Source organism: Rissa tridactyla, chromosome 2 (genome assembly GCF_028500815.1).
Source record: "Rissa tridactyla isolate bRisTri1 chromosome 2, bRisTri1.patW.cur.20221130, whole genome shotgun sequence".
NCBI lineage: Eukaryota > Metazoa > Chordata > Aves > Charadriiformes > Laridae > Rissa > Rissa tridactyla.
The window spans coordinates 37,461,094-37,476,816 of NC_071467.1; the positions used below are offsets into that span (position 1 = coordinate 37,461,094).

The window sequence follows — 15,723 nt, forward strand, 5'->3', positions numbered from 1 at the left end:
TACTTACAGATACTGCCACTTGAGAGGCACTCTGAAATTCATCAATATCTTCCGTAAGTGTTTCAACCCCGGGTACTTGAGCTGTTCCAAAGAGGTAGAAGAGAAGTAAATCACTCTCATTAAGTAAGCATTAGTCACTTTGAAAATAAGATGCCTATAAATTAACTGCTGGGAAGGTATATGTGGCTACTATAAACTCACTGCTTTTCAGTTACACTTCAATGGATTTTAATTTATGTTGGATTTTAATTTATGTCTGATTTTAATTTACAAGCTTAATGCAATGTGGAACAGTGTCTCTAACACGATTAGAGTGATAAGCAAGCTTCCTTCAGCTGCCAAGGTGTCTTGTGGGTTATTTATTACTTTTACTATTAAAACTAAATACTTTTTGTCCTTTACACAAGTGAGTAGTGAATCGCCAGCTTTAATAAAATCAATAAAATTAAATTTAATTAATTCTGTTAAACTAATTAGAATATAGTTAAAATCCTTGAATCGAGAAGTTCTGGTCACTTTAGGCAATGTTCAAAAGCCAGGCAAGCTGTAACTTTTGCCCATACTGCCACATTTGTAAAACAACATGGCTTGGTGAGAAGTTTAGAATGCCTCTTTGACACATATGTAAGGACTTAAAACAGGATTGATGTACCTATGTAAGAGAAAGCAATTTCCAAGTAACATGCTATGCAGTTTCACTCTTTGCATGACAGTCTGTTAGGCCCTTAGATGCTGTGAGCAAGTAGCCTAAGAAAACAAGATGCCCTGATCTTCCCTAGGTTCTGCTGTTACTCAGACACTTAGCAGGGAGGTCCTTACATCTCCAGGGTACCCTGGTTTGTTAAACATCTCTGACAACAATAAAGACAGACCTACGCTGAAGTACGGCAACCATGCTTACCACACTCATTGCAAACACAAATGGAAACGGAGGAAGAAGAGGTGATGATGATGCAAAGTTCTGGTCAGAGAACTGTGCAGGAAGTGGGAGATGATGACACATTTTTGCCACTGCCGTATCTAGTTGTCAACCCTAATTCCCACATATTTGCATCCTTATTAATCTTTTTACCCTGATCATGCAGTTCTATCTGGAATAGCATTATATGTGTTTCATACATTCCTATTTCTGTTGAACATCCCCAGTTTCAAACTTTTGCTCTACATTCAAATGCCTGTTCTGAATTTTCTAATATATTGTCACTTTAAAGGAAAAAAAATATGTAGAAGCTACACATCCTAGTCTTTTCAAGTTTCTTCAAACAGGAGCTGGCTAACTGCAAATACTAAAAAGCAGTGACTCCTGTTTGATAGGGAACGAGCTACTGATGTGAAATTTGCTTAGTAAAATTTATTTAGCAAACTAAATATTATGTATCGCAGCATAATCTGTAGATCTAATAACACAGTAGAATAGGAAATACCACATGTACACACTGTGGCATAGTACCATATAATCTATCATTTTCAGTCCAATTATATCACTCCAGGTAGAGCCGCAAAAGAAACAAGTCTTTGCCCACACCTCAGAAATATGCAGAGTTGCACACTACACTGCAAAGTAACTCACTTTATGAATAGCTTTTCTCAGACAAATTGAGGAATGGTTTAAAAGTTTAGAAGTGCTACATTTTTCATTTATCCAATATTAAGAGTTTACTACCTAATAAGTTATTGTATTTTAAGCTTCCTTCTACAAGAATGCACTGACTGCAAAGATCTTATTTGCAATAATGTTTTCTTTTCCTGCCTTATATCGTGGCTGTCACTCAAAGGGTAAGGTACTTTTCAGAAAAAGAGATTGAAATAAGTGAAACAAGATCCTACGGTACTTACAGGCAACTGGAATTAAATGAACAGTTATCCTTTAGTGATATTATTTCTTCATATCCAAATTAAAAAAAAATACACAGTAGTAGATGACCTCTACAGTCCCCCCAATCTGAAAAACAGACTGGGGGTTGACAGATGCAGATTTTTTACTTATCAATCCTGTTGCAGTGTCTATCTTTTGAAGCATCAGCTGTTCTCCACGTCTATCTGTACAGAACAAGAGCAAGCTTAATGGAGGACTGATCCAAGAGACAAACTTGACAGGCTTGGCACCTACAGGGGAAATTTGCTGTGCGGTCACTGAAGCTGCTTCTTCTAACCAAAATCAAGAACCTAGCTATTACATTCTTCCCTTGAAGTGGTCCAATGGGAAAGAGAAACAGTTTTGAGAGGTATAGTTTAGGACAGTAAAAAGAAACTGCAGCGTTAAAGCGCCCTGTGTTCTACAACCTTGAGACCTGATTCCCATCTCTCATTTTTACTACTTAGATCAAACACAACTCTGTCCAATTCAGCAGGATTATACTAGAGGGAAATCAGTGTAGTGGCTAATCAGAACCAGATCCAGATTGCCAGTGGTCAGTATAGTGCCTGATGCTGCAGGTGGTCTTTTTACATAAGCTATTACTCTGACTTTATTAGGTGGAATTGCTTTAGTAGGGCTTATTTATAAGGGCTGTTAGATCAGATGTGCTGCCAATTACTTCTGAACCTAGTTCATCTGAAATCCACAAGAGAGATGCTCCAGATCTAACTACTTAACAATTTCCCACTAACCCAGAAACAGATCATTATCTAAAGAAAGCTACCCTCAACTTTGCTGTGCATCAGCACCTTGCTTTCCTATTCTTGAATGAATGGTTTACCTCAGCACTTCCCAATGCATAGTTTTCTCTCAGTAAGGTCATTGGTACTGATAAGTAAGAAGAGAAAATAAATTCAAATAAACGTGGTAAATGAAGCCTGTTAGTCACTTTTTCATGATATAATACATTCTTCAGAGAATATAACTAAAAATTCAGTGCAACATGATGCTTTGGTTACTTAGGGTTTTCTAACAATATCTTTAGGAGTCTCTTTTATCATCTTCTTTTCGTACATAATATTTATTGGAAATAAATATCAGATGCACAGAAAGCAAGCAATGATGTGCTGCATTTATAGGAAAGATTGATAGGACGGGCAGTTGCCCAAGTTCTGTGCCTGTTTCTAGTCTGTGCCTACTTGTAAAATCCAGCTGTGCTTTTTTCAAATCAAAATGTATTACTAGCCAAAATTGCAGGAAAAAAAACAATATTTTGAAAGGCTGAACATTTCTGAGACTGACTCTTGACAGAAATTTGTCAGTACCTCACTGTTGACCTCAGTCCTTTTGCGCTAGGCGCTTTGCTGTTCTCTAGCTATATGACTAACAGGTTCATGTGTACACACAGACATGAGGTAGATGTGTTTATAACAACACAAATGTCATTTGCCCCACCTACCTAACCTACATTTTTATTGGAGATGTTTTTTTAGAAAGCGCGTTCTCCATCTCTGTGTCTATGCTGACTACAGAGTACCCAGCAGCGTGTAACGTGGTCCAAGTTACAATGGCTTCACACTCTGTGACAATGAAAGATCCAGCTCCACTATTACACAGCATTATTCTGACAGTTCCACCTTCTTTAATCCCGGTGCCTCTGCCACTTAGCAACAGTTTACTATTTTACTGAAGTCTACAGTTTCAGAAGATGGCATGGCAAAGCAGGCACATTTCCACTTCAAGAACAAGGGTACACCAGAAGGAAAAAGGAAGGCAGAGATCTGTTCAAAACAAACTGTTTCAGGAAGTGTAGAACTTTTTCCTACATGTATGTCTTACCCCTCTACTTGTTTCTGCTGCAATAATCTCATGCTTGCACATCCTCTTTCCCATCCCAAACAAGCCACCACCACCTCCCTTCCTGGGGATTACTCTCCTAAGAGAAGAATTCTGCCTTCTTTTCACAGGGCTTGAGAGCAGTCACTCGTCTGGGTCTCTCTTGCTGAAAATCATCATCAAGCTTGTAAGAACATCATATTTTGAGATTCTGAGTCCCCTATTAATTTTTTTTTATACAGCGATCAGTAGCAGATGAAAGGAAAAACAAATGGCATGACTGCACGAAGCCATGCATTCTCCCAAAACCAGTTTGAAAAATTTATCTTTAAAGACATACTAGTTACTAATGCTGACATACATTGGTTTGCAAATGAGGCAAGGAAATGACTGAAAGCTCAGGTTGCCTTCATAGTTAATAGCACACCTAATAACACCAAAGAGCAGACAATTAGCAGGATAATTAAAAACAAAAGTTAGTTCCGATTTGTTTTGCATTAATTAATCAACATAGCTAACTTGTCTGTGGCTGCTGAAGATTAAACTGCAAATCAAATCCTCCAACCAATAGACTCAGCTGGTTCTGCCCAAGGGTAAGGGAATGGACTGAAAGATTTATTTCTGCAGAGTCTCTATCCAAACCTCTGTTCCTTTCTGTCTTCATTCCATTGACAGCTAAGATAAAGATAACCTTCATCAACGTAATCTTTCATAGGAAAGCAGGGCATTCTCTGGCAAGGTATCCCTTAGGAAGTGCCGTTTTCATTAGTTTTCATGTGTTATTCTGTTCAAAAACCTGAGCAGAAATTGAAATAAGGCGGAGTGTCCTGACTGCAAATTAACACAATGTATGATTATGTTTGTACGAGGAGAAAAAAAAGTTCTTCAGAGCTATTGTATAAAATCCTTTTTATTGTATTTTGATTCTAGTCTTTTATTGTATTTTGATTCTAGTGATCTTGTAGAGATCAAAGAAGTATTTCTGATACTCAATTTAAAGACAGGGGAGAAATACTGTAACTCTTTTTATTTTTACTGTATATTACTTGAATCCTGTGGATGCATTTGTAGTATTAAGTTCAATATTTCGAAGACCATTCTTTGGCTTGGAGGCCAACTGGCAATGAACCGCCCATGCTGTTAATAGCCATTGTAGCTATTAAGCTATTTTACATCCAAAATAGTGTGCTAATATATAAACTGTCTACAAGGAATGAATCCTGGCCCAAAGAGGCTCCCAAAATATGCCTAGGAATTACTATGGAGTGCTGACTGGCCATGACAAGAACCACATTAGGGGTTCTTCTAACAGATTTGGCATGTAAATGATTGAGTTCAAATGCCCAGTCTGAAAGTGTTTAATCTTCTTTTACAGACATAACCTCTACTCTTAAATTCAAGATGTTAGCGTTTGGGATTTTTTTTAACGAGCAGCAAATATTTATATATAACTTACCATCAGAGTCTGACACTGCTGGCTCAGATGTTTGAGACACCATGGAGACATCTTCTGGCCTTTCTGCCAAATTATCTCCTTGCAATCTAAATTGTGGAAAAATGGAATGAAAACATTCACAATCATATTCCATAGATAAGACACAGAAGAGTGTTATCTCTGACTACGCACTCTACTCACATTTTCCTAATTAAAAGGGTAGTTTTGCTGAAAAGTCAACATCCATGGTTCAATCATATCATCCCAGATTGTCTAGTAACCAAAACTAGCCTCTAAGAAATGGTAAACTGAATCCTAGCGTATGTATTTTTGTAAGACTTATTTTAACAGCAGTGGGGTTTTGGTGGCATCATGTGCATATGAAACTGCAAGCTTGCTTCACTACATTCAACAATATTTTAATTGAACAGGACTGTACTGGGTGTCTCTGTCAAGTGTTGGCAGTGGGGGGGCTGCAGGGGTGGCCTTGGTGGGGAGAGAGTGGAGCTGCCCTGTGACGGCTCCAAGAGACGTACAGAAGGACACAGCAGACCCCCTCAGACAAAATGGTGGTTCCTTGGAGAAAACATAGTAAAAGGAAGAGCAAACAATGCCACACAGGCAGAAGAGCAGGGAACAGAAAGGGTGGGAAACAGCAAGGTCAGAGGAGCAGATACTCCCCTGCAGCCCATGGTGAGGTGCACGCCAGTGCTGATATCCACTGCAGCCCATGAGGGACCCACAGCAGAGCAGCGGGATATGTCCTGGAGGGACTGAGGCCCATGGAGAATCCACAGTGGAGCAGATTTTTTCCCTGAAGGATTGCAGCTCGTGGGGATAGCCTATGCCAGAGCATGTGAAAAGTGTGAGGAGGAAGGAAGGGCAGAGAGGAGCTATTATGGAGTGACCCCGACCCCCCCATTCCTTGCTCAGGGGACAGGGAGAGGAGTCTGGAGTGAATCACAGAATCGCAGGGTTGGAAGGGACCTCTGGAGATCACCTAGTCCAACCCCCCTGCCAGAGCAGGGTCATCTTACAGCAGGTTGCACAGGAACACATCCAGGCGGGTTTGGAATGTCTCCAGAGATGGAGACTCCACCACCTCTCTGGGCAGCCTGTGCCAGTGCTCTGCAACCCTCAGGGTAAAGAAGTTCCTCCTCATGTTTAGGTGGAACTTCCTATGCTCAAGTTTGTGACCATTACCTCTTGTCCTGTCCCCGGGCAGCACTGAAAAGAGCCTGGCCCCATCCTCCTGACACCCACCCTTTAAGTATTTAGAAGTGTTGATAAGGTCCCCCCTCATCCGTCTTTTTTCCAGACTGAAGAGACCCAAATCCTTCAGCCTTTCTTCACAAGAGAGGTGTTCCAGTCCCCTTTGTAGGCATCTTTGTAGCCCTTTGCTGCACCCTCTCCAGCAGTTCCCTGTCCTTCTTGAACCGGGGAGCCCAGAACTGGACACAGTACTTCAGGTGCAGCCTCACCAAGGCAGAGTAGAGGGGGAGGATGACCTCCCTCGACCTGCTGGCCACACTCCTCTTGATGCACCCCAGGATGCCATTGGCCCTTTTGGCCACAAGGGCACATTGCTGGCTCATGGTCATCCTGTTGTCCACCAGGACTCCCAGGTCTCTTTCCACCGAGCTGCTCTCCAGCAGGTCAGTCCCCAACCTGTACTGGTCCATGGGGTTATTCCTCCCCAGGTGCACCACCCTACACTTGCCCTTATTGAATTTCATAAGGTTCCTCTCTGCCCAAATCTCCAGCCTGTCCAGGTCTCTCTGTATGGCAGCACAGCCTTCCGGTGTGTCAGCCACACCCCCCAGCTTTGTGTCATCAGTGAACTTGCTGAGGATGCACTCTATCCCCTCGTCCAGGTCATTGATGAATATATTGAAGAGGACTGGGCCCAGTACTGACCCCTGGGGAACACCACTCGTCACTGACCTCCAACTACACTCTGTGTCCCTAAGCACGACCCTCTGAGCTCTGTCTTGCAACCAGTTATCTCTCCACCCCACTGTCCATTCATCTAACCCACTCTTCCTAAGCTTCCCTATGAGGATGCTGTGGGAGACCCTGTCGAACGCCTTGCTGAAGTCAAGGTAGACCACATCCACCGCCCTCCCCTCATCTATCCATCCAGTCATGCCATCATAGAAGGCTATCAGATTAGTCAGACATGATTTCCCCTTGGTGAAGCCATGCTGAGTACTTCTGATAGCTCTCTTTTCCTCCACATGCCTTGAGATGATGCCCAGAACGAGCTGTTCCATCATCTTTCCAGGGATGGAGGTGAGGCTGACCCGCCTGTAGTTCCCCAGCTGCTCCTTCTTGCCTTTTTTGAAGACTGGAGTGACATGGGCTTTCCTCCAGTCCTCAGGCACCTCGCCTGTTCTCCAGGACCTTTCAAAGATTAAGGAGTCTGGCCCGGCAATGACTTCTGCCACCTCCCTCAGCACTCTCGGGTGTATCCCATCAGGGCCCATGGAATTGTGGATGTCTAATTGGGCCTGGGAAAGGGGGGGGAAATGTATGGGTTTACTGTTTGTCTTTTTGTTTCTCATTACCAAAAACTATTTCAATTGGCAATAAATTAAACTAATTTTCCCCAAGTCAAGTCTGTTTTGCCCACAACAGTACCTGGTAAGCAATTTCCCTGTCTTTATCTCAACCCACAAGCTTCTTCATCCTATTTTCTCCCCTCATCCTGCTGAGGGCAGTGAGTGAGCGAGCGGCTGGGTTGGGGGCTAGCCCTCAGCCAAGGCTAACCTTGGGAAATAACCACAGGGAAATACATGCAAGAATATTTTCTCCTCCTTTAGTACATTTTAAAAGAAAAATATAGCAATTACAGCAGGCTTCGTTTTCAGGCTTTCCCCCTGCATCAGCTGACTGCAATGCCTTGACAGCAATTTACAAAAATAGTCCTTGTATCTGTTCTTTTAAATGAGCATCCCAGGAGTCCCACCATCCTTCTCCGGGCTTTTATGAATCCTGAGTATGGATTCTGCTCTGAAGAAATGGTTTGCATCTCTTAACCCAATATAGCTGCCATTTACATAAAGGTTATCTTCCTTTGAATTTATTCAGACATGAAAAGAGTAAGAAAAATGCAATTCAATTTTGTAAAGCCCAGGAATCATAAAAATGCATTGAAGTAAAACCTTGGGAAAAAAAATAATTTATCTCAGAAAAAAAAGTTTCTTTCACTCTGTATTCTCGCTCTCTGCTATTGCTTTACACTAAACTTTGAATTAACCTTTGAAACCAAGCAGACGCCCCAGTATCCACCCTATCCAAATTTCACATTTTATGACTCTCTCCGTTATCTACTACGTTTGAATCTTAAGTCATCTATTTGTTTGTATCAAAACCATTCCCTCCACACACAATTACTTGGTCTCCTTTTATTGCCGCTGGGACAGTTTATTTATGATGGAAAGCTCAATGTAAATTCATAACGACTCTTACCTGAGGAGGCAGTTCCATAGAACACAAAACTCCTTAAGGCAACAAAAGTGTAAAACTCAGAAGCTGTAAACCTAATTTTGAAAATGACTTCTGTTAATTGTTTATAGCTCTATACCTGGTTTGTAATGCTCTAGTTACTAATTCTTTAAAAGCCTCGCTTGTCAAACAGGCTCTTCTAAAGCTGACAGTCAAACAGAAGCAAATAACTTTGTACATTATTGTAAAGATATTCAAATTGGGAGAAAACAAATTGCAAATGAAATAACCACACGAATAGGAAGATCTCAAAAGTAGTTTTCTTTTGCATTAAAATTGACCTTTCCTCCTTCGTTACATACGTATGCATGTTTACTGCATGCACGTATGCAAGCTTATAAGGATATGCATGGAATTGCAGGAATCAGAAGTGATGTACTATTCGCTGCAGCCATGTTGATAGTTTAATTAAAAGGAAAATTACTCCAACCTTCTCTGCTTATATTGCAGTCCTTAAAAAAATTATCTCTAGAATTGGGAGCTGCTTCTTCTATCCCATCAGAATTTTCAAGACTTTATAATACATTCCCCTTCTGAGTTTTCATAAATCCAAACCATACATGAACAACTGAAATTATTCTCAACTTATTCTAGAAATTACATGTATTTAAGTAGCCCATTGCCTCACGAAAAACGTGCAAAAATCCATCTTTTTAATGTATCTGGTCAAAAAAGCCATTTCATATGATTTCCCTTTGTAGGAGGAAATGGCTGGCTGAACTGAGCGGGTGGATGGGTGGATAAGATGTTTGACATACCTGGACCTCGTTTTCACATCCAATTTTCAACTTATTTATGTATTTCTTACATGTGGATTCATATTGGAATACATTCTCATGTGATTCGAGCAACAAAAAGAGTTACAAACACTACTACACGCCAAAAGAATTGTTACTTGGACTAGTCTGATTTCCTCTTCAATAGTAATACTATTCATGACACCTCCACAGTAAAATGAAAACACTTAAAAATTCTTAAGCAATAGACTAGAAAGAAGCATACATCTAGAAAAGCTTCTGAATGCTTCAGAAGCTCATTATATAATCAGATGTATTTTCTAATCCATCCTTGCTTATGCTACTTTCTTCCCTAGTTCATTTTTGCTGAATGTCTTCCAAGAAAAGGGTCTTGTACCATGCTGCAAGCATCATTAATGTTGGAAGGACTAAGCTATGAGATCCACTTATCTGGTCCCTAGTAGTACAAAAGCATTTTAATCTCCAAGTCTTTTTCTTGCGGACTAGGGTACACAGAAGTGTAAACTCCAAGGTAGACTTGATTCTTTATTGCCAGATACCAGGTAGAAATTCCTTCAGCAACAAAAGGTAAAATGATGACCAAAATGTTATGTTGGAACTTTTAATCCACAGCTTTGGGAAAGGTGATTATAAAAAGTGCGGTGTATATGCATATGAGAGTCACATCCCTGTTTGCAAAGCGATGTAAAAAGAGATGAGCTTTTCCAAACTGGTGGCTAGCTTTGAAAATCTTTGCTGTTATTTTCACTGTGTACTCTTAAAAAAAAAAAAACAAAACCAAAAAATGAACCAAGTTACCTAAAAATACCATCTTACTAATACTTTATGGACTGTTTCGGTTATTAATTAAAACATTACTTCAGCTATTAATTATTTTAATGGGAGTCTAAACTTGATACCTGGTAGCAAACATTTTTTTCTATGTACCTCTGTTTATAGTGCAGTGTGATGTCTTGCTTAGAGGCCATTGTTTCAGTTGCATTCAAACAGCTGCATGTTGGAGCTTCAAGAGCTACAAAGGCAAACAGCCTCCAGGCAAATATTTCAATTTCCTTTGACCCAAAACCACATTCTGTAGGACTTGTTCCAAGAAAACTGCCAAGGACTTCAGGACCAAAGACATTCTGAGTAAGTTCTACAGGATGGGTGCAGCAGCATTATAGCAGGTCTATCACTACAAACAAGCTTGTGGGTGTGTGAAACACAGTCGAACCGCCAGTATGATTTAGAAAATATGATATGATAAGAGTATGCAAAAAGAGGACAAAATGATTTCATCTACATTCCTTGAATGAGTCACAGCATAATAAAATCCTACGTTGCCTCATCAGAGGAAGGAAACAGCAAATAGGAAAAACAGAGTCAAGATTGAAATGATAGATTATTTTTTTTTCATCCACTACTTTGAAAAGGTCTTTTTACACTCCTGAACAATCTATAAGCACACACAGTATTATCTTAGAAATGGCAGTGACTAAAGTCAGCAAAAAGAAAACATGTTGATTCCTTAAGGATTCAGATTAGGAAAACATTTCCTCTTGACTTGATATCTGAAAAAGCAATGTTTTCTACAAACGTTTAAGATTTATCACCTTATCAAAGATTTTATATTATTTCCATGTAAGTTGCCTTTATCTACTATGTTTACTATGCTATTAGAGATGGTGCAGTATTTGGAAGCAGCAGTAACATACCTAAAAAAAAACCCCCAGCTTTTTTTTGTCTTTGTCTAAAAGTTCAGCCATCTTAAATTTTCACTAGAAAAATGCAAAATTACTGCAGCATCCACAAATACGATATGAAACAAACGTTGCAGTTTTGATTCAGTAACACATTTACCTAAATAGATTACTCTTGGGTTAAGTTAAGTGCATTGCTGAACTCGAGCATTTAGGTTATTTTTCTTTCTTAAAATATAGACTGTTTGAGAAAGGGCATGTCAACAAGATGAAGATATTATAATTCAATATTTCAATAGAAGTCACCAATTTTACCAAATGAAAAAATACTAAGATGAAACTATAATTTGAATCCCAGTTGCTAAACTGAAATGAAAGTGAGGTTAACTCCGTGATTTACATTGTGTAACCTCTCACCAATGAGGCTGTGTGAAATAACCTACATAAAACCCCATTCTGACTAATATGACAACCTCTTTTTGAATTTTTCAATATTTCACTGGCAGTTTTGAGTGCCCAACAACACCTCAGAACACATTGTTCCCTGGTATCACAATTACCGACAGTCTTAATGAAACACTTGTAAATCCCTATGATTACAGAGGTGGAAAACAACTCACTGACATTGATTTCATCCTGCAGGCAGTGCAATAAGCACTACCCTAGAGAAGTATCAGATACTAGTTCCTACTCTAGTTCAATTTGTTGAAAAAAAAAAAAAGTGAAATAAAGCAGACTAATGGCCATAAATGTTTCAACTTATTTCCATTTTCAAGATGACAGAATGTTCCAGGGGAATTCTAGCGGGATTAAATATGCAGCACGTAAGTATCTGTAACATGAATTTAGTGACAGGGACATTGTACACCATGCAGGTGGGCTAAGGATTCGGTGCAGATCTGCATTTCCTGCCTGGTAGATGAGCTAGCTCTGTTGAGCGGCTGTTTGGTCGAGTCCAGCTGGAAGAGATGATCAAGTGCTACAAAGTCTCAAGCTTCTCCTGTGCCTGACCTTTCAGAAAGACCCATTCTAGCACTCAAAGACAGACTCTTGAGCATTTCTGACGGTACAACTTAATGAGGAAATGCCTCACGGACTAACTTTATTTCCCTTCACAGCAACCTCCTCATCCTCCCACCCTGTTTTCAACACCAGAATAACATCCCCGTGGCAATCCAATCATTACTAGCAGAAGTAAAAAGAGAGTGCATCTTGATCTTTCGTCTAGCAATACTTAGCAGCTGGAAATAAATTGGCACAGCATGAGCAGTCATTCTGCAAGATCAGCTTTGCTTTGAGCTTGAACAGTCATCCATCATATTGTTTGTTTCTAGATCGTACTGTCTATTTGAATCAGATTATAGAGTCAGATTCTTCCACGTATTTGCATAAAGCAGAGAGTATTCTGTTAGTACTAAAGAAGGAATGAATAAGTAGTATGAATGAATGCATGCTGTAAGGCTTTTTTTTTTTTTAAGTCAACAACGAGTTTTCCGTAGCAGCAACATATTCCCCATTAGCTGACTCTGAAAACCTAAGAGCATTTCCCATTTAGTTTCTGGAATTTACCAGTAAGTCCTTTTGATACTATAATACATGCTACTTAATTATGCCAAAAATATTACAGTTGGAGCTATCTACATAATTTTATCTAATTACAGGTATATAGAAGTAGATACAAGAAAGGACCCTTACCTTAGGAAGATCTGTTCTCTGCAATACACAAATCTTTGAAATTCCATTTACTTTTTCAAACGCAGTTCACTAGGACATATTTCCTAGTGACCCTTTCTTCTAATCAAAGTGATATTACTTAAGCAGACTGTGTGATGAAACTTGTCACTACTATCTGAAAGTGGGTCCTTCCCAAAACTTGACTTATTTGACAAGAAAATAAATGCTGACAGTATCCAAGGTCCAATTGAGTTTATTGCTCTTCTTTATTGTAATCAGCTACGTAGCATGTCATTACACTTTCCCATTCCTTTTGTGTGACAGAACTAGTGGTCTTGTTTTCAAATCTCTCCGATACCCATCAATATCCAATTTACCTGAGCTATTAAGAGGACAGCTCCTTGACATTATGGCAATTGTTGCTTTAGAAAGATGACAGATTTATGACCTCACTTAGAAGCTGAAAAGAAAGAGACAAGATGATCCTACAATACAATTCCCTATATGAATCCAAAATCCATCTAACAGCATCCTAAAATGACTAATTATAATGGGTACCTAATAAAGTGTGGATATAGTGGGGATGGAAAGAGAGTAATGCCAGAGGAGATGTGATTTCTCCATTTGTACCACCCCTAAAACAATGCAGTAGCCCTCACGCAGCTGCAGAGTTTCTTGACAATAGGACACTGGAATAAAACTAAAGAGGAAAAAATAACAGGGAACAATTGAGGAAGCTGAACTAAAATAGTTGTTGGGTTTTTTTTCTCCACGATTTAAAGTTGGCATGTATTTTCAGATTTGAAATTTGTGGAAACATTTAGGCTTCAGCAAAGTGGATTTTTAAGAGGTAAAACAAAGTCCTGCTTTGAGGGCAACTATGGGTTTGTCTATACTTGAGTATGTACGTGACTGCAAGTACACATGCAGGACAAATTCCTACCTAAGAATTCCTCCGGTGCACTAAATGTAGACACGCACTATGATTGTCCTCTGTGTCAACACCGTTGTCCTATGATGTTCTTAAAATAAGCAGTAAATGAAATTAAAGTAAACTTATTGCAGAATATTAAAAAAAAAATAAAGTTCACTAGTGAACTTTAGTACTGTTCTTTGTGTAGACTACTAGTATGCTTGTTGTAGTGTATAGTAGAGGTTGCACTTTAGGAAATTTTTGTGTCAAATCAAATACTAAACAGGAGAGGAGATTCACCTTCAGGGGAGGGTGATTGTTCACTCACAGACAGAGGAATTTTGATTATATTTAGATTAACAATATTCTGACACAGTCTACCAGAAACATGTCACAACTCAAATAACCAAATTTTGTTCATTCCAAAAATGAGCCAAAAAACCACAAACAGAAGAAGGGTTAACATTTTTGGACAAATTCTCCTTTAATCCCCAAGTAAACAGCTACAGGCAAGAGTTAGATAATTACTGTGTACATGGCTGGCCTTCAAATTCTGGTACATGACTATAGGACTTCTTTTTCTTTTTAAACATAGCAAACCAGAGCTGTATAAATTTATTCAAATTCTGATGTTCCCCAGAGGTGAACAACAACAGAAACTTTGAAATTCCACTTGAGAAGAAATCCTGAAAACGTTTTTCAAGACAATACAAATGCTTCTGCTGACTTTTTAGTAATAAAGAAAAATTCCTCCAGGGGCTCCAAGACAGTAGAGGGCACTCCCCGAGGAGGAAGTGGGAAATTACATGTCTGAGAATTGCAACTACACCCATTCTCTCTGTTCCGCCCTGTGTCAGCTAAATTTTGTTGAATCTGGATAATTTCTGTAAAACGTTTTGGTTTCTGTGAATTGTTATTTCCTAAAGAACACACATTTCATTGGAAAATTCCTGATCTGCTTTGCTGAAGACTCAGCTCACTTCTTTTAGATAAACATGGTGAGGATTAGGGGAAAGTTCAAAAAAGAATCTTTAAATCTTTCAGCAAAAAGAGCAATAAAGCTGTTTTCATGATCGCCCAAGATCAGTGTACATTTTCAAAGCTACAACCGCAAAGAAAAGTTCTCAACTCTGGAAAAACAGAGATAGTCTCGTGTTTGTATTAGAATCTTAATTAAGGAGATTTTGGCTTGTTGAATCACCGATTTTGCTGAAATTATTTCAAAGTAGGTTAACTCTTGAAAAGATGCTGACAAATACTTGAGTGATTTACAGTTAGTTTCTTTATGAAGTAGTTATTAATTTGGATCAAAAAATGTAATATACATTTTTTTAAGATTAATGAATATCATGAAGTTATTAACAAAATAAACTTATTAAAAATATAACATGATGATGGGTTTTTGGCAACCAAAGGGAATTTCAGTCAGAGATGAGGTGAGGATAAATTTGACTTCCTGGCCTTCCTTTTTTTTTTTTCTTTTTTCCTTTCAAATCATCTGCTTCTTTTCTGTAATTTAAAACACTACATCTACAGCTAACATCTCTCTCTGATATCACTGTAATACGGAATTATAATTTCCCTAGAACAAATACATAACTCTAGTGAAGTTATAGCAACAGAGATCAGACAACAAAAGTCCTGAAAGCACCCACATGCTTTTAGGTTACATTGAATGTTTTCTTGCACCTTTCCCTAGCAACCTCATCACCACACCAGTAACAGTATTCCAAGCTTTATAATCGTTTGTCCTGACTTGCCTATATTATGGTAAGCTTATTTCATTCTTTGTTCTCAAACATACTGATCCAAGTTCTGATCTCATGTACCTTGACTTACTGTCTCCACAAGTCCTGCACTCCTTTATACTGGTGTAAAATCCAAGGCTTCTCCAGCACCCAAATATAAAGCCAGGAAATTCTGACCTATTCCATTTGTTCTACAAATGTCTTTTACAAAAATGAAAATGTTAAAATTGTGCCAGAAAAATTCTTAGTGTATTCACAGGTACAGAGACAAAAAGATGTCAGTCTTCCAGTATAGACTATGCCAGTTAATATAAT

At 39.0% G+C, this 15,723-nt stretch overlaps 1 protein-coding gene across 3 annotated transcripts in view; it reads right to left on the reverse strand.

Annotated features, from left to right (window-relative positions):
- The window catches only part of C2H8orf34 (chromosome 2 C8orf34 homolog), a 187,511-nt gene that overhangs the window by 21,328 nt on the left and 150,460 nt on the right, over positions 1-15,723 (reverse strand). For all 3 annotated transcript variants that reach the window (XM_054193000.1, XM_054193001.1, XM_054192999.1), the window contains 2 exons: positions 5,151-5,236; positions 8-81 (listed from right to left, as the gene is read on the reverse strand). In XM_054193000.1, coding sequence (XP_054048975.1) covers positions 8-81; positions 5,151-5,236 — 160 coding nt within the window. The remainder of the gene's footprint in view (positions 1-7; positions 82-5,150; positions 5,237-15,723) is intronic.